The sequence below is a fragment of the Oryzias melastigma genome, linkage group LG3 (genome assembly GCF_002922805.2).
Source record: "Oryzias melastigma strain HK-1 linkage group LG3, ASM292280v2, whole genome shotgun sequence".
Lineage (NCBI taxonomy): Eukaryota > Metazoa > Chordata > Actinopteri > Beloniformes > Adrianichthyidae > Oryzias > Oryzias melastigma.
The window spans coordinates 15,674,904-15,697,820 of record NC_050514.1 but is presented as its reverse complement, the minus strand read 5'-3'; the positions used below and the strand labels follow the sequence as shown (position 1 = coordinate 15,697,820).

Sequence of the window (22,917 nt, the reverse complement as noted above, 5' to 3'; positions counted from 1 at the left end):
TGTAGAACTCTTCACAATAAATAAACCCTATTTATTTCTCAACATCATTTTTGTCTTCCATACATTCTAGGTGAGACATCCACAGACATCGTTCCTTATAGAATCATCCTAAATGCATTAGCTGGTAGCTCCTTCCACTCGCAGCCACGACGCCAAACTCAAGAACACATTTTTTGAAAGACACGACCAGTGAATTCGTCACGCGACAAAAGAGCGGCGGGCACAAAAATGTGATGCGCGAATCGCGTTTGGTGTGAGTGCACCTTTAGGCTAAATATTAAATTATTTATGAGCGTCGTTCAGCATCTTACTTTTACAATCCCTAGTTGGCATTATAGTACACTTTGAGCAGCTCTACAGTGCAGCAGAATGACACGATCTCACAAGAACCAGCTTGTGTTAAATATTCAGTCTCACTGGTTCAGTCAGCCTTGTGGTTTTTGTTGTTATAAGACATGTACTACTTAGTATGACTTTTTTTTTTCCTAGACCATACTCTTTAAAAAAAAACATTTTTAAGTCTTGGGATATATAGTGATGTGTATTATACTGTGAGATGTGTATCGTGATACGTATCGTATCGCCATATTATTACCAAACAACACGCCTATAGTGTACAGTATAAACAGATCTATACAGTGGTTCCTTGTTCATCACCGGAGTTACGTTCTAAAAATAACCAACAATAAGTGAAATCCCCAGAGTAGTCAGCTTTAAATAATTATTATAGATGTTTTGATGGTGTGAAACCCCTCACTACACACTTTATACACTTTTCTCAGACAAACCATTTCACGTTTTTCTGTCTTGCTAAACTCTCAAAGTTCAAACCTTCATGGAAAATGAATCCAGTGTTACTAAATAAAACTAAAGAGCTGTTTGCAATTGACTTCAGATTTTCTTTCCAGTGTTTTACTAATATGTTGTTTTTAGTCAAACAAATACTTAAACTTAATAGAACTATATACTACATCAGTGACTGGAATCTGAAAAGCCACATGTTAGAAAGGCAGCTGCTGCAATGGCATTTGTTAACAAATAATGATGCTGAAACAGTCCAACATCACATTTATAGTTCTCAAATACCCTAACATTATCCGTTCTCCACTTTGAGATTACAGTTCAGTCTCACCGGAGGTTCTGCGGATGTGAAGCACAAATCCAATGATGTCCTGAGTGTTCTGATCCGGCTCCTTCCAGGACACCTGGATGGTGGTGGGTGATAGGGCGTCTGCTTGGACATGGGTGGGAACACCGGGAAGTCCATCAGCCCACAGCACAGTGAGACGTGCACTGGCCTGAGTGGAGCCCGCACTGTTCTCAGCAATGCACTGGTAGATGGCCTCATCGTCGCGGCTGATGCTGTGTATGGTCAGGGTGCTGCAAGGACAAGAGGGAGAGGGTGTGAAAAAAGATAACAAAACCGAAAAGCTAAGACTGGAACGGTTGTAATTTCTTGTCTTTGCAAAGTTAAAACTGAATCTGTAATATGCTGTGTGTTGCTTTATTGCTACCAACGGCTTTGTCACAACACAAATAACAAAAGATCAAAAAAGTGTTTTCTTGAGATCATAGACAGACTGGGAAGTTCTGATTTCTGGCCAAAATGCAATAATTATGTTGAGTGTGAGAAATACTGGCAGATAATCTAATGTTTACAGAGAGTGACGAGGACTAAAATTTAAAAGGAAAAAGAAACTTTAAGCGACACATAAATTAAAGAGATCTTGTATTTTTTTTTCACTGCTGTAAACCTTGAATGGGTTGAATAAAGATCTGAAACAATCAATCTAAAAAAAAGAAGTGTTATAAAGGATGGATTGTATAAGAGGTTATAAGAGGTTGTGTTTCTGAATATATATTGTAATTCCCAGAACTGACCTGTGAGAATTAAACAATTAAATAAACAATAAATGTACAGAAAGTAAATGTGGAGCCAGACGTGTTGACCGACTTTATCCATTTTTTGGAGTGTTACAGGACCCCAGCTGGAGACACGTGTGCAAACTTTTAAGCCACTGAGGTGTGGATCATTTGATATCGGTCACGCTCCTCTGAAGTTGGTGCCGCAGAAATGCCTTCTTGACCTTTTGGAATTGCTCACAGCTGTTGAGTGTGTGATCAGGAGTGGTGTGGCAGTTTATGGGATGTCAAAAAAGTAATCTTGGCAACCGTATGGCCAGTAGTTAAAGGCAAATGTTATGAGCAGAACAACATGGAAACGTCTTAAATACATTGTTTAAAAAAAGTCACTTAAAAGCAATTTATAATTGACGGAAAAACAGCTTTTTTTTTCTTGCGTTTGCTGTTGTTATGAAATGCAGCATCCTCAGAGAAACCCAGTATTTTCTGACAAAGTATTGTAACAAATGCACTTAATGTGGTTACTACACCTACGAAAAGAGGAGGATATAGCACAAGAGGTGAACGTGACATTATGCATGTCAAGTGCACAAAGCCCCGTTCTCGGCTGCGTGTCGGTAAATAGATTTATGGCACATATTCACCTAAGACAGTCAGCAGCAGAACGTATAGAAAGGTCCCTACTCATGCAAAGCGCATACATTCAAACGGATCCGTCTCTCGCTGCAGCTCCCCGGGGAGTCAATAAATCTATTTCAGGGTTTTGAAAAATGGGGTTTGCTTGCATCAGTGAAACATTTCATCTGTCCTGCACACATATGACCTCAACTACCAATTGACAGCACTCTCCCTGCGCTGAATAACACCTTTACTTCTGCCACCCTCTGCTCTTTGTCCTATGTTTCTATCTTTGATTGTTTTGTCCTCACTCCAACCTGGCTAGTCTACTTTTCCGGAGAAAAAAAGTGTTGTAAAAGGCAAAGGTAGCATTGTGTGTGTGTGTTTTTGCCTCGTGTGGGCATCAGTGTGAAGTCTGAGTGGGTGTTTTAAAGCAAGAATACACATTCCACTTCTCACATATTGCCTATCCTAAGGCAAAAGAAAGAATAATAAATCTAACATAGTATGGAACGGAAGCCCTGTGGTGTAAAAGACAATTTTTCACATCAAGGCTACTTGTTTCTCCTTACAAAAGGCTACACAAAGAAAAGAAGTGACAAAAAATGTTTAAATTCCTTTGGGAAATGAAAGGACCGAATTGTAGTTTTGTCCAATTTCAAGTGGTGCTTTTACTGGTCGTGATATTTGAAGTGTTAGCTGGTATTTACTTTACTTTTTTTTCTGGCTTTAATGCCTTTAAGTGCTGTAAATTTGAACAGGGAACGTAAATGTCACTGGACTTCAACGTCTTAAAGAGTGTGTCCCTATTCTGTCACCTAATCTGTCAACTGAATGTCATCTTTTTGAATGACAAGAAGTACGCTCGGGAGTTCGTTAAAAGAAAAAAAAAAAGACTTCTTAACAATTCATTCATGACAAGCTAGCAATTCATTCAAAGAACACTGATGTCTATAGAGGCTGCGTTTCACACTTGCTGGACGTGAAACTGGGGCATGAGGAAAGCGGGAATTCAGGACACAACAGAACTGATCTATCAGCCTCAGCACAGTCTGTACTGTCAGGGTGGATTTATGTGGACAGGGGAGTCTGATTGGACGTCCACATCTAAGATGGAGAGTAAAACAATTCTGTCCTATTTTACTCTAATGTGCTTACATAAAGTTCTCTCTAATCTGAGTGTCAAACCGCCGTGCCACAAACAGGTTTTTTTTGCCTGTGATCTCTCAGGTGGGTTCAATCTGAATAGTTATCAAATTAACTTTTTCTGCACCCATCTGACCTCTGACCCCAGAGGTGGCAGCAGTCGCCAGCCTCGAGCTTCTCTGTCACATCTCTGACAGCCTTTCATATCAGCGATGGATGGACAGTTTGTCAGCAGGCAGCCTGATCGGACACCTCAGATGCAGGAAATAGGCCCCCAGGGAGGAGCAACCTAAAGCTGCTGGTGAGGGGCCGCCATGAATGTGTGAAGAAAAAGGAGGGATGCTTTCATAACAATTTGCTTTTCTGACAAAGTGAAATTCAAAGCATTTGTGTACATGTGCACGCGCAGTCACAGTAATGTCACATGGTGTTCGTTGATCCAGATCCTGTTGATGGGCCTCTAAATTTGAGGTTTGGTTCAATGGAGCAAAAAAAGAACTCAGTGGCACCACTTTTTTCCTCTGCTCGACCATATTATTCGCACTATAAGCCAGACTTAAAAGCTTTAATTAAAAAAAAAAAGAAAAAAAAAGGAGTGCCTTATAATTCAAAGTGCTTCATTTATGGATTGATTCTGGTTTTGCTTACTGATGTTGAAGAGATTGTGAGAAGAACATGACACTTTTTCATAATGTTTGGATTGGTGTTATTGAGAATATGCTAACGCGGGGGGGGGGTCCCGGCTGCTGTTGCTGCTTCGGGGGTGTGGGGATGGCCAGCAGCTCTCCCTCTTTGTACATTCCATCATCTTCCAAAGGCTCTATATGTGTTGGTTTATATGCAAAAGTGTGTGAACTGCAGTTGTATTGTGTATATTTTAACTAGTTTAAATGTGAAGACTATTTTAGCCAAGAGGTTTGTTTGTAACTACTGAGTGTGTGTGTAGACAGGCCACGCCCATTCCAGATTACGATTTACACCTGGTTACACCATCCGGCACAACCAAAAAATAAAAAATAAAATAAATAAGATGTGAGCATTATCAATATAAAGTTTAGCATAAACCACAAAAAGGGTTTATACAAATATACACTTCGCGTGTCAAAAGATCAATAGCCCCTGTTGTGACAGTAAAATCTGTCTAACACAAGAGGCTCTCAGTGCTTATCTGTTTGCTCAGCTGTTGGAAGTTAGAAAAAAAAAAGCGCGAGAATATGCTAACGCTTCTAACGTGGTGTCGGACACTTTTTTTTTTTTTTTTTTTTTTGCAAGCAAGGTTGGAAGTTTACAGCAAAGTATTAGGGTCACCAAAAAGTAATATTATGAGATTTAAAATTATATATGTATTACTTTAAAACATGCAAATATACTAGAAAAAAGTCCTAAATTGAGCCTAAGACTTTAAAGGTCATAAATATACAACATAATGCAGAATATTTAAACAGGAAAAAATATTCTATTTATAACACTGGTACTACAATTAGTCCAATCAATTAATTCATTATCAATGTAATTTGCTAAATGTCTCAAAAAGTCTTTATAAGGCTGCTTTTAATATAATAATAAGATTTTGGAATAATAATCCACAGCAGATGTTCCCAGTGGATCTATGCACAAAACAAACACGGAGTGATAGATAAGACACAAAAAGTATGGAACTGGTTTGCCAGAATTTGTACTCTTTGTTTGCCCTGAGCTCTGAAGCCAAGCTTTCCTGTTGTGGCAGGTTGACACCATCATTTACTCATCAGTTCAAGGTCATTTCACTGATTGACAGATAAGGCTGTGAGCCAGAAGAGTGGTTGACAGTGGCTGTTTGGGTGCGTTTTCAGCTGCTGGGGCTGTGTTTACTCTTCATTGTTTCTGAGCCGTTCCCCCTCAAAGGCCAGCAGGGCCATTCTGGATTCAGTGAGAGTTGAAGGGGGGAAAAAGGGAACAAAGAGGGAACAGGAGGAAGAGGAGGGGAAGGCATTTGGGCAGGTGGGGAGGAGGGGGCTGGAGCTGTCGATGAGCTGTCTGGGGTTAGAGAGGAGGGGAGAGCTGAAGGATATGACTGATTGCAGACGGGTCAGAGTTCAAGGCCAAAGCCTGAGTCCCAGCCAGCTAGGGCACAGCAAACAAAAAAAAGGAGGCTTTTTATGAGTGACAGAAGAAAAAGTTAAAAGTTTGAAATTGATCTTCAACATTTTTTTAAGTTTGTGCATAATGCTCACAAGACCACTGCTTTTTACATAAAAAAAATAGAAAGTATAAAACATGGATCATAAAAAAGCACGTTCTCTAATGTATTTCTATTTGATGTTTTCTCCCTCACTGGTCAGAGGTGATGAGCAAGTTTGGTATCCAGGGGAGGAATGTAGAAGGACAGATGGTTGATTTGGCAAAAAAAGATGGAAATGACTATAGTGAAACCGTTCTATGAGAAAAGACAGGAACATAGGGTGACCTATAAGAGCGGAGGTAGAAGCACACAGATAGACTACATCTTGTGAAGACGATGTAATCTGAAGATCAGTGACTGCAAATAGTGGTAGGTGGGAGTGTTTCCAGACAGCACAGGTTAGTTGTGTGTAGGATGACTCTGGTGATGAAGAAGATGAAGAAAGAAAGAGATGAGGACAAACTGGTAGAAGCTGAAAAGGGAAGAATGTTGCATGACTTTTAAGAAGATCGAAACAAGCTCCTGGTGGTCAGGATGTACTCCCAGATGGCAAGAGGAAGACCAAAGAGGGGGTTTATGGATCCAGTGAACGAAGTCATGAAGGTTGCTGGTGTTAGAGTAGAGGATGGAGAAGATAGGGATAAGTGCATTCTTTTTCCATGTGGTTTAGTCTGCACAGAGTTAAGACAAACCAAACCAAATGAAAGTGTAAAATATTTATGCATTTTATGCTCCTTTGAAACAATTCCATCAGATTTTCCAAGTGTTACCCCTCACACTCCATGGTTTTAATGAATCTTCTCACAAAAAAATGAAACTAAATGGAATACATGGAAACAACTGTGATACACTTTTATTTTAGTGATAAATGTCTTAACTTTTTCCAAATTATACCAACTGTTCTTTTCCTACAATAGACTTGATGTAGTTTATTCTCTGTAGAAAGTATAGTGAATGAGATTTCATTTTTTTTTTCTGAATAATATATGTATGAGGGCTGCACGGTGGCGCAGTGGTTAGCGCTTTTGCCTCACAGTGAGAAGGCCCCGGTTCGAATCCCGGCTGGGACCTTTCTGTGTGGAGTTTGAATCTTCTCCCCGTGCATGCGTGGGTTTTCACCGGGGACTCCGGCTTCCTCCCACCGTCCAAAAACATGCTTCATAGGTTAATTGGTGACTCTTAATTGTCCCTAGGTGTGAATGTGAGAGTGGATGGGTGTGATTGAGGCCCTGCGACAGACTGGCGACCTGTCCAGGGTGTACCCCGCCTTCACCCATCAGTAGCCGGGATAGGCTCCGGCACCCCCGCGACCCTGAAAGGGAAGAAGCGGTCTGGAAGATGAATGAATGAATGAATATATGTATGAATTCATATTATTGAATTTTAAAAAGTCTAACTTTATCAATTCAAACTGCTGGAATTTTTTTAATGTTTTCAATAGTTTGACCTAATTGTTGACAAAAAAAGAGCCGTAAAACATTTTCTTTTTGTTTGTCTTTTCTTAGTGACTCTTCAGTTCAAATTAGTTGTGAAATTACTACTCACATAATAACTGTGTGTCTTAGAGACTCTAAACTGCATACAAGCCTTTACATCCATTATTAGCATAAACCATTGAAGCTTCAAATAATATTTTTTAAGTAGCTAAAGATGAAAAGGCTTTCAGACACGTGTGAGGGTGGAGAAAGAAAGAGCACTCACCTTCACCATGAGCACTAATGACTGTTTACAGGTGAAGCCGGTCAGCTCCTCTGTGACATCACTGCTTTCTTTGCAGCATTGTTATGTCCTCTCTGGGAGTTTGTGTATAAGGGATGCATGTAAATGAGGGGTAATGGCTAAAACACCAGAATCTCTGTATAAACATGTATGTTTATATAATAAAAAATGTCATGCACTGTGGGGATGTTTGTGCATATGTGGACTGGTCTTCTTTTTTTTTTCACTTTAGTAATACCTGTATGTGGACATATTTGCATGTGAATATTGTATAAAATGCATTCCCTTCCCATGTGGTTGAAGGTTAAAGACAAGAGGGCTCAGAGAGGACAGAGGATGTTGCTTATGAGTATCTTTACAGAAGTATCTGTATCTGTGCATGAGATTTTTCAGGATCAGTAAGTTTTAAAGTAAATTGTAGCAAATCCTACAATCGACTTAATTAATAAATCAATTTACAATAATCCCCTTTATTCGCAGGGATTAGGGACTGGAGATATCTGCGAATACGCCGAATATGTGAATACAAAGACCACCCCTCACTCCCCCGTCTCACTCCCCCACCCCGATGGCTGAAGAATGTCCGTTATCGATCCGTATTCCTCAAAAACCCTTCTGAAAATGCTCTGTAAACATTTATTAAAGAACATGGAAGAACTGCTCAACATACCGTATTTTCCAGAGTATAAGTAGCTGTTTTTCCATAGTTCATCCAGGGGTGTGACTTGTACTCATGGGTGACGTATTTGTGATTTCTTTAAACAGAAATAGGCTCATATTTTCATTTTTTTTCTACTAGCAACCAGTTGCTCTTCAGTTGTTGTTTCTGCTAACAACCACTAGAGGGCGCTGTATTTTCTTCTGACAGTGCCAGAAGAAGTGTCGTCCATGACAAACATGAGGGAGAATCTGAGGGAGAATATCTTAAATTTTGATATTTTTCTCATTTGCATTGAAGCATTATTATTGTTTTTTGGGGGTTTTTTTTCGCCATAGCAAATATAAAAGTGCTACTTATACTCCAGAGTGACTTATATATAGTTTTCTTCTTCGTGATTTGACCTTTTTTGCTCCTGCGACTAATACTCTGGTGCAACTTATAATCCAGAAAATACCGTAAAGATTTTTTTTTATTCAGAGCAGCTGCGTATTGTGTGACGCAGAAGATGAGGAGTGTCACTCTGTCTCTCTGTGCCTCTAAACCAGGAGCACGTTCTTTCTCCTTCATCAAATAATCAACACCTGCTCCGGATGATGCATATCATCCGACATTATCTTCTTCAGCATATCAGGATTTTTATTCGGCTGCTTCAGAGTTAGCTGATGCCATTTCCCCATGCAGGGGGATGGAGAGAAGAGGGAGTGCGGACAGGTACTCCCCCTTCGCGCTCTGTAGGGGGCTCTGCAGCGCTCCACTGTGTGGCGAAACACCTTAGTAATGCAGCACCTCCTTCGGACGCAAACATTTCATACAGGCGTCTTGAGTTGTCTGAGCGTTTGTGATGAACTGGAGGAGTCACGTAACTGAAGAAAATGCGTGAAACCGCAAATAAAGAAACACAAATACGCAAGGGAACACTGTATATGCTTGCAATTCAGCCAGGTTGATCTGCCTGAGGCAAACTGTTAATCAAATCAACCTAAACCATTTTAAAATTGTTTCAAAATTAAATCAATCATAATCGATGTTGGAAAAGATTTGGGTTGAGCCACGGTGAGTTTACTTTACTATAACATAAAAATGACCAAGTGACACGTGAATTAACAAATACCAAATATAAATCGTATTTTCAACCTCAAATTATAATCTGAATCGAGTCATTGTCAAAATGAATTGTTACTCCATAACATGTACACTGACAGGATTAGAATTTACTTGTTTTCTATAAAATATTAGTGTGAAAATTAAAATGTGAAAAAAATGCATTTTTTTTGCTGGAGGCAAACACATGAGAATAAATATCTCTAAATATTAATATTAAATGTTTCATGAAGGGGGTTTCAGTGATCCTAGAGACGGCTACCTATAGAAATAGATGAAAAAAATAGTTTTTCCCCCTCTTATTTTTTAAATTAGAAACACTAAACACGTTCTCATGTAATATCAGAGCATCCACCCGCTGTGCAGTTCAGCTACACCGTGCACTTCTTAAGAAGCACTTCAAGCGGCTCTGTTCTCAAATGCCTGATTACATTTTCCTGGTCAACCAGCTGAGTGTAGGAGCTCATTAGCTAATGGTGGATCTCAAGCTGAGCTCTGTCTCCGTAACCAATCACAATGCATAGCTGGTGATGCATGAGATACTTATCATAGCGGGTCATATGTAATGATAGCAAGTGGAACGGCTGTGATGCTCACTTTATCTTTTTGTTACTGTTCATTTATTCTTCCTGCAAATTTATAATTTCTCGCTCAAAGGTTATTCTCATTTTTATCCCTTTTTTAAATCAATCTGATTTCTAATTATTTGTTTCCTTTTATTCTGTCTTCATCTCCTGTTCTGTCTGTCTGGCCAAAACAAACTGGTGGGAGTGAGGAAATAAATGCAAGCGAGGCTTCAGTCTGCTCCTTTCAGCCACTGCGGTGGAGTGCAAGTATTGATTTTTGTTTTGTCTGATTTTTATACAGTACATGCACTTCAGACTTTTCTCATGTTTCATAAAAATATAACAGATTTTTGAAAGCCCAAAGCAGAACTTTGCAATTCCCGTTATCTGTGAGTACGTGTGGTTAAAAACATGTTAGGCTGTTGTGGTTTAGTCTGCACACACAAAAGTTAAAGGGTGAAATCCACAAGAATTTGGCTATGAGCAGTTTTTACTCTCGTAGTAAAAGTCATTTGCATCCCCTCTGGTATTCCAGCATTGCACAAACATCATTATGTAGAAAATTGTGGCTGTAACATCATTTTTATGGAGGAGCAGGTTGTGGCTGGCATCAGCCAGGGCCGCTTCCTTTCTCATTTCCAAACAGACCGTGATAAGAGTGACTCCAGCACTGAGCCCAAAGCGCGTTTGTGTTAAAAGCATTAAGACGTGTGGATCGGGTCAGAGCGGGAGCGGAATGCAGAAGCTGCAATGTTATGAACCACAACGCAGCAAAACTGAGCATTTCCTGAGGCCAGAGGTGAGGTCTATATAGTAGCTTTATAGTAGTAATTTTACTTTGATCAGATAGTTTAAGCTTTATGAGGATAAGGTTTATAATAAAATGATGAGTAAGAAATATATTTTTAAACTGTTAAACTAAAAGCAGATTCCTCACTTCCTTCTGCTACATCTGATAAATACCCATTACTTACCTCACTTTTAGTAGGATTTTTAAAAATTCCTAAAACTAAATTTCTTGGATGCTTAAAGCTAACTAATACCTACTAAAATAAAAAAATCCTCATATTTTATTTTCCGGAGAGCGAATATCAGTGGAATTCAAATGCACTGAAAAGTTAAAGACAATAGTTCTGACAGGCGTAATTTTATTCTGTATGCAAATAAAACCTTTTTTCTATTCAAATTGTTTTACCTGTTGTTGTTCCTGAGTCTGACATGTTCTCCTGGCTCCAGGACCTGCCCGTTCTTCAACCAGGTGAGCTGCGGTTCAGGCTCACCTTGAGCTTGGCAAGTGAAGATGGCGGTCGTACCGACTGGTCGGGAAACCGACTGCGGGGGCTGAACGAACTCAGCGGGAGCTGAAAGAGCACAGACAGGAAGAATATAAAGCGCTTATGTTTCTGACTCCGCCACAGACATAGCTGGAGTGAGAACATAGAAATCCACTGTTAGAAGCAGGAAAAGTAAGTGGGACAACGAGGCTGAAAAAGTGTGAGAACGTTGGGGAGTGGTAAGCGTGTAAATACTGGAGTAAATCTATAGTGCTGGCCAGGGTCAATTACCATGATTGTGAGACACAAGATCAATGCCCAAACCGGTAAATAAAAGGGACTGAGAGAAAAGCAAATACAAAAAGGAAAGCAATAGAGTGACAGCTGCTAAGCAACAATTTCTTGGGCCTTTTGTAGTTTAAAATAACAGATAAAAGGTGTGAGGTTTATCATAATTAGGACCAGTCAAGAAATAAGGGAAGCTTTCTGAGCCATTTTTCTGTCGTCTCTTTTTATAATCACAGCTGCTCTAGTTTTTGGTAAATATTTCAAACCCTTTACTTTTTTTAGTTGCTTTTAGACTCCAAAATAAGTCTGACAAACTTCAAATCTCTTGGTAGGTTTTGCTAATAGTTCCTTCATAAACACAGCTTTACTCCAGAAACCATCTCCTTCTGATCTATTTTCTATAAAACTGTACCAATTTCAATTCATCCTTTTGGTCTTTTTAGTAATCAATCATTTTCACAACCACTACTGAAACGTCAATTGGACTTGCTTAGTATAAAACCTGATACACATTTCAATGTTTTGCAACTTTTTTTCTTTTTGCAAAAATAAGAGGTTCTGGGGATTTGAGGAAAAACACTTTCAGTCCTGCACGGAGAGCGCGAGCTCCTTCAGGGAGCACCTCCATCTGTCTGCTCCACGGCTTCGCTGAGTTGTTTGCAGTGTTTGAAGTCTAGTTCTTCTGTTTCATAGTGAGACTGTGAGCTGTGATGAGAAACGATCCAAACACGCACCTCTCACTCTCAGCAGGTGATCAGTGAGGCGGAATCACAGCACAACTTTAATTAGTTTGCACTCCGTCAGATGACGTTGCAGTTTAAAAAAAAAACAACAAAAAATGATTTTTTTTTAAAGCTTTCAAGTGATTCTCAGACAGTTTCAAGCTTGATTTGCTGCTAGATGAGAAAATATTCAAAAGCAGGAAACTTTGTTACCTTGATTCTGTTCTAGTTTACTGTAAACCTTAGATAAGGGATTATAAAAAAGGGTAAACAGATGTTGGATTGAAGTCATGCCCCTTCCATGAGAGGCAAATAACAAACCAAGCTGTAGTAATACCTTCAGAAACTTTAAAGTATTTTAACTTCATAATTTTCCATTTGGAGTAAACAGTGAAGCAGTGGTTAGCGCTCTCACCTCCCGGGTTCAAATCCTGGTTGGGTCCTTTCTGTGTGTGTTCTACCTGTACATTTGTGGGTTTTTTCTCAGGTTTCCTCCCACAGTATAAAAAACATACTTCATAGTTTAAGGTTTTTTAAACAAAAGAAGGGTTTTTTTATCCACAGGGCCCGCCTGTGACATATATACGTGAACTCCATTTTACAAGTTTTTATCTTTCATGAATGAGACCCAGAGTACTATATGACTCTGATGTAGGGCTGCCATGATTAGTCGACTAATTGACGACTAATCGACTATTAAAATAGTCGACGACTAATTTAATAACCAATTAGTCGTTACTTTATATTATATGGAGTCAGAGTGTAGTAAAGTTGAAAGTTATAATAGCATTATGCTAGCTTTTTTGGACTATTTTGGCATTTATTAATGTTTTTTAGGCTTCTTTGGAGTTTAGCTAATATTTTTAGCTACACGCTAGCTTTTTTAGCTAATTTAGGATTTTTCCAGTTTTTTTGTTTTTTTTAAGTTAAGCTAATATTTGAGCTACATACAAGCTATTTTGGCTAATTTTTGATTTTTCAAGTTTTTTAGGCTAATTTGGAGTTTAGCTTATATTTCAGCAGCATGCTAGGTGTTTTGGCTAACTTAGGCTGCAGTTTTTCAGGCTAATTAGGCATTTAACAAATATATTAGCTGCCTATCAGCTTCAGGGTTTTTATGCTATCAACTTCAGCGTTTTCAGCTATCAACTTCCGTTTTTTTAGCTATGAATTTTTGCATCTTCAAATTCAGCTTACAGCATTCACACTAGCATTATCACAGGTAATGCTATATATCTAGTTTTTAGTTAGTTTAAAGTTAATGGTGGTTAAGATGTGTGCTTTACATCCAGTTTGCTCATGGCCCGATTAGTCGACAAATCGTACGGAATAATCGGTGATTAGTCGACTATTAAAATAATCGTTTGTGGAGGCACTACTCTGATGCAACTTTTTATTAAAAGGACTAAATTCCACTTGAGTTTTTTTGGTCCCTTTCTTCCTCATCAACGAACACGCAGAGGTTAGCGGATGTAACCTAACACTGGTTACTCTTAAGTGTGAACGTGTGTGGGAGTAATCATGCGCCCTACAACAGACTATGAATTTGTTTTCATGGTTGACATCAATGTGCAAATATGTTGAAGGAACAATAAAATAGTGCATTCTGGAGTTTTTTCCTCTAGGGAACAAGAATGATTCACATATAAATCATAAAAAGTATTGATTTTATATTAAGAACGATGGTATAAAGACATTTAAACGTAATCACTTCCACTTTTCTCTCCTTTCGAACATTTTCATTTCTAGCTCAGAGTTACTGAAGCTTTCAAAACATTAGGAAATGCTCTAAATCCTCTAAAGCTGCATGGTAGCAGTAACCCAAGGAATCAGTAATAACTGATGCAATGCACGAATCATAAACCCCATCAGGAAATCTTCATTCCAGCATGTTAATGCAACTCCAAACTTTTTTAAGGGAAAAAATGCTAAGTGGACTTTCTTCACTTCGAGGTCGTGTGCTTGTTCCAACTTGGAAAAGTTTTAAAAAACAAAATAAGTAAAGCTATAGCTAAAAAAAGTGACCTATTTTAAAGTAGTCAACTCTCAAGCAGAAATCAGAGGGGGGTCGAGAATAATTAGCCCTTACATATGTGACTGTTCAGGCTCTTAGTACCTATCATCATTATTCATTTTCTAAAACTGATTTAAAAGTGTGACTCATTTCAGCCTATATGTGTCTTCATCTCTCAACACCTATTCAACAATTCCTCTCTAAATGTGTCGGATAAAGAACTTGTTTTCACAGATTCTTTCTAAGATTTTTTCACCCCACATGTATGGACCACCTCCTCAACTGATCACTCCTCACTCACATCAAACATGAAACAGCTCCAGCACCCATTTATTCTGAGCTAATTCCATTTCTTTGTTTCCAGAAATCAATAACAAAAACCAAAGACATTGACTCATAATTAACATCTGTCGCTTTTCATCTTGTGAGTTGTGAGGAAAAGGCTTGTCTTGGACCTGACAACGTGATGGAATATTGATCATCATCAATACTGATATGCACCAGGGCAACGTGTGGTCTACCTGATCAATACGTGAGAAAGCAAACGCTGGGTATGTTTTTGCTTTTCATCAATTAATGCACAGGGCCACATACAATGCTCCTTGTTCCTTTCATAAACGTTTTTTTTTCCTTTAGTTACAGTAAATATAGTTGAAAAGAAAAACTGAAAAAGTCTAAAAAAAATCACAAAGCAAATAAAATATTAGCCATGAAAGCTGGACTGGACAAAAAAATAATCATTTCTATGTCAATATAGTAGATGAATTTAAAAGTGATTATTTAAACATTTATTTAAGTGTAAAAAGTCAAATGTAATAGTTTGAACAGATCATATTTTGAACTATATCAAAGAATATTTATGATCATAACTACCCTTTAATGCAGGTATTAGCCAAATACATGATATTGTGGAGATGTAACACCTCAAGAATAAATGCTGCAAGTAAATGGACAGATGAAGCCTATTTCAGGTGAATAGAAATACACATTTTCATCAAGAAAAAGTAGAAAATGATTATGAACATTGATTAAAATCAATATAATCTTTCTATAATGCAAAAATAAACCAATAAATAAAAATAATATAACAAAATAATATGATAATGATAATATAATAAATAATAAAAACAACAAACAAAAAGTATTAATATTTGTTGTACTTGTATAACTTTTGGAAGAACAATGATCACAAATGATAAATGTAACTGAGTAACTAAAACCATTTATTACTTACCTTTATAATTCAAATCATATTTGGTTTATAATTTTGCCAGAATCGGTTTAATTTTATTGAAGATCGTGTAATTGGATGACAAACGTTATCATCCAATCATAGATTGTGACCAAATTGCATTTCAAGTGATCTGATAACACTAAGTGTAAATTATTGTTCATGTAATCAGGTTATCTGCTAAAACTCATTAGATGTTATATCATCTGTTTGTAAATTGGATAATTTGATTACAATCTGTGCAATCTTATTAGGCTGAATAATCAGTTACATTTTTTTTTTTTGCTTTACCTTAGACTTTGTTCTATGATTTTATGCTGTGATACTTTAAGTGTTTTTATCCTTTTGGTTGTAAAATTTAAAAAGTTGGGCATGGATTAAATGATTTTAAGGGACAAAGGCCTAAAAAAACACACCTTTCTGATATTTAAACAGCTGTAGTGATTTTATATAACATACTTTTCTAGTGGTAACTGAACAAATGTAGTTTGGGGCTAAAAAGTGCAGAATTGTGTTGTGGCTGGTAGAAACAGAAACAATGGTGGAGTTCTTCTACTTATAAAACTAAATACATGAATAAATGGGATTATGGAATCAAAAACAATCATTCAACATAACCCAATTAACAGTAAAGAGAAACACTGATTTTTGACATATCCTGGGTCCAGCAATAAAACTTGCCAAAGCAACACCAAATGTGCTCACATAAGAACTGATAAGATTTAAAAAGATGTCTACAACATTTGAGGTTTAAACTCTTATAAATTAGGAGTTTACATTTGAAATAAACCAACAATGTCAATATTTTTTGACTGAATGTATGTTTAAGTTTTTTATAGTGTCGGTTAATTGAGATCAATGGGAATGAAATATCATGTATGCATTCCGACAAATGGAACAGGGGAATAATCCATATATTGAGTGATAAAATGTTAAAAGCTGCTTAAGTAATTATTTTAGAATGCTTTTCCTAGTTAGTTTTTCAGACCAAAATAGGACCAAAAAAAAATCAATCGTAGTCTTTGAGTAATTTTTTCAGCAACTACAACTCTACTCATTTTCCAAACAAATGTCTTTTGAACTGGGTTCCTAATGATCATCTGTATTTCTACAGTCAGAATGTTGTTTGTGCCAGCCTGATTTCAGTACTTTCTGCTTGTTTTTTTTTTTTTTTGACCAATTTCTAATCTCCTCTAATCATCGGGTTACCCTGTAGTCACAGCGCCTGCAAATGAAAAACAATCTTTTCTCTCACCACACAAGCTACATGCCATAAAAGATGTAATCACATGCACCTCCACAAGTGTAATTTACAGCACATGATAACGTGCCTCCGTGTAATAGCCAAGAGTGGTGAAGAAAAATGTTAGTATCTCTAAACTGCAACGTAGAAAACACATGAAGGTTTTACGAAAGACTTTATAGGTTTATGTAGTGGTGTGGATTTAATTTCACTGACACTGATACAACCCACTGCTTAAGGGAAAGTCATTACAAATGAATTTGGTAATTTGCAGCTTTTGCTCTGCAGAGGTAATGCTTTAGAGGGGCTGAAATAATGAACATACTGGCTTCAATCCTGTGTGTTTTCTCTTTACGATTGCAACAATGGTAATTTGGACAATAGAAGTGAGAGACTCAGACATAAGAAGGAAGAACATTTTGATAGGCTGAATAAAAAATGACATAAAAGCAAAGTAAATGTCTGGCAAAGACGAAGTAAGGGGCAATAATAATTTTAATAATACAAAAATAAATACATTTACGAATTTTAAAAGTAGATAAATTGTGAGGAGAAATTTTTAATTTTACAAGAATGTAGGGGCTATAAGAAAAAATAACTCAAAATTTTCTGAGAACAAAGTTGTAAAATTGTAATAAATGTATCATAATTTTACAAAAATGAAGTCATTCTGAGAAAATAAATCAAACATATGAAAAAATGTAATAATTTTTTTAGAAGAAAAGTTATGATAAAATAAAAAATAAAAAACTAAAATAGAAATTTTAAATTAAGAAAAAATAGTTACAATCTTCTGAGAATAAAGTCATTATTAGAAAAAAATCAGAAATGTCTGAGAATAGAGTTGAGAAATAAAAAAAATAATTTTATTAGTATAAAGTCGTTAAGATAAAATAAGTAAAACATTTACTGGATTAGGATTGTTAAATTATGAGAAATTTGTCATAATTTAATGATAATAAAGATGTTATGAGAAAAAAAATGTATCAGAATGAAGTCACAGAATTTTGAGGAAATGTCACAAAAAATTTTGGGGAATGAAGTCGTTATGAGAAAAAAGTATAACATTCACAAGAATAAAATCATTAAATTTTGAGAGAATTTTGTTTTTTTCAGAATGAAATCGTTATGAAAGTCAAAAATTTAAGAGAATATTGTCATTAAATTATGAAAAAAATTTATAATTTTACAAGAAAAAAGCTGTTACAAGAAATTAAGTTAAACATTTACAAGTATCGAATTGCTGAATTATGATAAAGTGTCATAATTTTCCAAAAATAAAATTATGAGAAAAAAGTAAAAAAAAATGTACAAGTATAAAGTTGTACAATTTTGAAAATAATGTAATTTTACAAGAATAAACTCTTAAAATTATGAGAAAATAGTTGTTATTTATGATAATTAACTCAAAAAATATTAATACATTTATATCACAGCTAATTAAATTACTAATAAAGTTATAATTTAATTATAGCTGAGAATTTAACGGATTTAAGTCCTAAATTTACTAGGCAAAAGTCAGTTTATTAATAAAATATTAACAAAAAAGAATCACAATCTTTTACAATGTGCTGTTGTAAGCAGTACTCCAGCCCTTGTTTCACAAATAAAGGAATAATAAGTCTTTCTGTATTATTGTACGTATAAGGACATTAAAGGAATTTGCAGGACACTGGACCTCATTAAAAGAAGATTTTTCCGCCACTGACAGTTTACTTGCAAAGATCCAAATTTATTATAGCAGATCAGTTCCTATGATAAACAAAAGCTTCATGGCATCACTATAAGTAGCTGCACTGATGGATTTAGTTGAAACGTAATGTTGATGAATGCTTACATTTTAAAAGGTGTTGCTTTTCCTTCGTAAAATAAGAATGTTTTCTTGTAATTTTACGACTTTAATCTCATAAAATTCTTATTTTTCTATTTTATGGTGGCCTGATACTCCTATATTATACTTTTCATGCCAGGCAAAATAAACAAAACGCTAAACTTTCCCTCTGGATTAAAACTGCACATGTGTGACACAAAGATAAAGCTCTGTTTTATTGTGACAGACACAGAGAGGCCTCCATTATTATTATGACAATAATCATTACACTGAGATTTTATTTGATCAAATCTCAGTTTGTTTTGCTGTTTCTGTTTTAGCTCCGATCTCACCTTGGACAACCAGACGTCCTTGAGCTGTCCTTCGGACGCGGGTCCCAGGTTTGTTAGCAGCACACACGTAGACTCCTGAGTGCTGCACACCAACATCTGAGATCATCAGGTTCCCCGTGCCAAGCACTTGAATTCCCTCCACCCCGATGGGCCGGCCGTCTAATCACAAGGGGAAAAAAACCAGGGCAGTTGTCAAGGATGGGAAAGAATTTATATAGGGCAAGAAAGAAAAAAAAAAAAAAAGAAAGGGTTAGGGGCACACATGTGGAGCACACACTGAAGTTAGACAGGGTTTAACAGGTGTGTGTTTGCGGTAGTAAAGATTTAAGTGGGTTTAAATCTTTTAGGACTGACAAAACGCAGCCACTTTTCGACTGAGCCAGGGTTATTTCATCCTTCAAGGATGCAGCTTTTACAGTGAGCGATGCACAGAATTAAAATGTGATGCTGCAGCAGCAGCCACAAGGAGGAAGGTCAATGAATTTGAGTCTGTTGCTGAAGTGGAGTAAATGCAGCAGATTATTTCTCCGTAATTTAGAGCTTTTCATGCTGTCAGTCAAGCAATTTATTATATGTTTCTCTTTATAAACACTTTTTTCGGAAGTCAAAGATTCAGTAGTATTTGAATGTAACAGCACTTAAGATTTTTCAAAAATCTTTGGAGTAAATTTTATTTTTAAAAGCCTTACAGTCATTTTTTTTAGCTGGACTAGAAACTTAAACTCCAACTTCTGATCTTCTGTCTCCTTCCACAACCCACAGCTGCCTTCACTCTGCCTGTGCTGCAATTACACGATAAGCTCACACTTTTCTGCGCTCGCTATCTGCAGTGTCAAACCCCACAATGGCTTCAATCTGCCTGTGATATTAGCTGTGGGTCCAAGGGGACATTCTAATCCCACCTATGATTACCATCTGCAGCCTGTAAGCCTGAATGGTTCAGATTTGATGTGTGAAAAAGGCCAAGCAGGGGGGGCAGAAAGATGGGCACCAGGTTGGACACATGCAGGGGAATGGCCACCTGTTAGAAATGCAAACCCATACTGTCATTTCAACTTTGGCACGGTATGAAGTCCTGATTTTTGAGCCATTTGCACAAAAACACAGCTCCAAAAACAAACTATTCTGTAAAAAATATAGAATTTCAGTTATTGTCCTGCTTGACCAGACAATGAGAAAAACTGGCCATGTGAAAATCTGACTTTTGAAAATTGGTCCCAACTGATTTTTTTTTAATAGAATAAATAGAATAATGTGGACAGGTAAACTAAATCAAGGTGCACGATGCGGTACAAATCCACAGCGGTCTCAGTGATGAACGGACACTGGGAGTAATGGCTGCAGCTCATTAGCCATTTTGTTGACGGTAAATTCAATCCTCAGGTGTGACAGTCATTTTGTCATTGGGCAAGAAATGTTGGCCCCGACTGTAAGACACTTTTAAAGTCCCACTCAGAGGGGAAAAACATATTTTTTACAAGTTATTGTGGCATTTTTCTGTTGATAGATTAAAAAATTAATCTCAAATTAGCATTTCTGAGTATTTCTTTATCCAAATCGGTGGGAATCTGTTGAAAACTACAGTATAAAATGTTTGTATTTGTGGCGTACAAAATATGCTGGGCGGGCCATAAGCTCCCTGCTATGATGCATTCACTTGTAGACAAATAGATTTCCATTTTTGTTGCACCGTTAATGTTAGCTTGAGGTTGTGAGGAGCTGTAAGCTAGCAGGAGAGTGTGTAAACAGTGAGCTGAGTTATGGGTGATGGTGAGGGGGGCGTGGTTGCTCCATGACACTCACAACTTAGAGGTGAATTTCTTATTAACTTTTTTCCCTCTGTAGAAAACGACACCATTTTTTTGTATCTAGGTTAAAAATGGAATAATCATAATTAAAAGAGCACTGAGAATGATTTTGAAATAATTCAGAAGATGATCAGAGTGGAATTTTAAATTGTTTTCTGTAAAAATGTGATGTAAATGTAATAATACTGTATTTTACTGTTTCAGTATTTAAGCTGAAACATATTATTTACATGATCAGTGATAAGAATATTGTGTAAAACAATGTTTATTTTATTAGCACATGTTCAATGAAGGAAATATTCATATTAGCATGTTTCTGATCTTATAAATAATACACTGCCAGCAGTCAATGACATTAAAATGCAATGCATAAGTTATTTGTTGATGCAACAAATTTAAATTTTTTTATTTACTTATTTTTTTCTTATCAGACCAGCAAAAAAGACACTTTTAACCTGACCTGGAAATAACCTCCTCTGGAATTATTTGCTGATTATTTTACATAATTTTTTAACTGAACTTTTATTTCTATGTTAAGCTTATTAACTCACTTTAACAACAAGAATTCCACTAGAGTTATATTAGAAGTTCACAGAGTTCAAAAGTACATACTGTAGAGATGATTTTATAAATTCAATTTGGTAAATAAGTCAATAAAAAAAGTACAGTGACTGCATATATTCCAACATATTCAGACTTCAGTTAGAGAATTTCACATTATGATCACATTTATTCAGAATATGACCTTCTTACAACCCAGATAATCAGACAAGTGAGTTTCTATAGTGTCTCATTCAGGGCTCATTTCATGTAAGAGCAAACGTCAGTGTGATTTACTGACCAGCTGCTGGATTGGATTGTGCAGGTTCTAAAGCGGATGGAGACCATTTACGATAATCACAAATAGCACACAAATGATCACAAACTTTGTTACCACAAAGCACATTTTAGACAGTCACTCAATAGGAACAGCAGAAAAGCGGGAGTCTGTAAAAACACATTTTCACCACTTTAATGTGTCAAATGCTTTTGTTCTGCTGCTGTTGTGAAGATGGGTTTTATTGACATTTCTTAGATTATCATAAATTTCATCTATTGACAGTTCAATAGCTCCGTGTTTCAAAGGAAGTTTTTTTTTTTTTGCTTCTTTTCTTTCTTTCTTTTCTGCACCATTTTTTCTTTCCATTTTATTCCAGATTCTTTCAGCCACTAATTAATTTAGCGTCAGAATAAGAGCGAGCTGAAACTAGCAGGCGGTGGTTCTCTTCAAAGAATAACAACAAACTCTGGCATTAGGCAGTGACTGATGTGAAACTATCAGATTCATTATGCAGCTTATCCCAGACTGCCTGCTGTAATCTAATACATACAAATCCAACTATGTTAGCATTTCATTGTGGCGGCGTTGTGCAAGGCAATACCCTCAATCTGATTATGCCTAACTGCTTGGGAGGGAGAGCAATTTACATTTGGAACAGCAAATCAAGTTGGATAATAGGTAAAGAAAACAGATATGAGATGGAAAAATGTTCATGACAGACTTTGACTGATAGTTTAGAAAGAAGTGTACATGGTGGGAGGAGAGACTAATCTTATCTGTCTCAGCACCTCACAGCAAATTACTGCAGGCTTCCTGGTGCTGAGAAGATGCTCGTTGTCACGAGAAGGTTGAAGCGTATACTTATCGGCACAGATTAAACATAATATTTAGCCCAAGAGCTTCATCTCTTTCACTTTTTGCATGCACAATAGATTTAGTGTACAAATCGTGTGCACACATGTCCTTAAAACAGATGATGGTCACAGTTCTGCCCCCCGTGGAGGACTGTGCGTTCGACGAGCTTCTCCTGCGCACCCGTGTGAAACTCAACATGGAAAAACAAAAAAAACAAAAACAGATATAAATGCTTTATTTATTTATTGATCAATTTCAAAACTACTGTAGAGAAAAACAAATATTTTTTGAAGTTCCCCTTTTTAAAAAAATCTAAAATGAAGCAAACGCATAATGAGCGTCTAAATTCATTTTATAAGAAAAGTGTTGGATCACAGGGTGGGGAAAACACAAAAAGAAGAACTCTTAGAAACTACATTTAAACGTTCATTATGGGTGGAGCAGAAGTAGTTTGGTGTGAGAAATCTTAAAATATTGAGTTTAAAAGTTATTTGTCTGTTTTTGATTTAATACATACTGAATACATAGAAATGTATCTGTTTCTCTATAATAGATTAGAAAATTATAATTATATAAAAAAGTATGTTTTTTGTTTGTTTATTTTATTTTGAAAAACAAATGATACACAGATGGCGTCAGTATTGCCCTTGCAACGGTAACTGGG

The 22,917-nt window shown here is 36.6% G+C and overlaps 1 protein-coding gene across 1 annotated transcript in view; it reads right to left on the bottom strand.

The window, feature by feature from the left end:
• igdcc3 (immunoglobulin superfamily, DCC subclass, member 3) overlaps window positions 1–22,917 on the bottom strand; it is a 75,629-nt gene that overhangs the window by 15,270 nt on the left and 37,442 nt on the right. The window contains exons 6-8 of the mRNA XM_024296377.2: window positions 18,771–18,929; window positions 11,031–11,196; window positions 1,133–1,380 (exon numbers count right to left, since the gene is read on the bottom strand). Of these exons, the coding sequence (XP_024152145.1) occupies window positions 1,133–1,380; window positions 11,031–11,196; window positions 18,771–18,929 (573 nt within the window). The remainder of the gene's footprint in view (window positions 1–1,132; window positions 1,381–11,030; window positions 11,197–18,770; window positions 18,930–22,917) is intronic.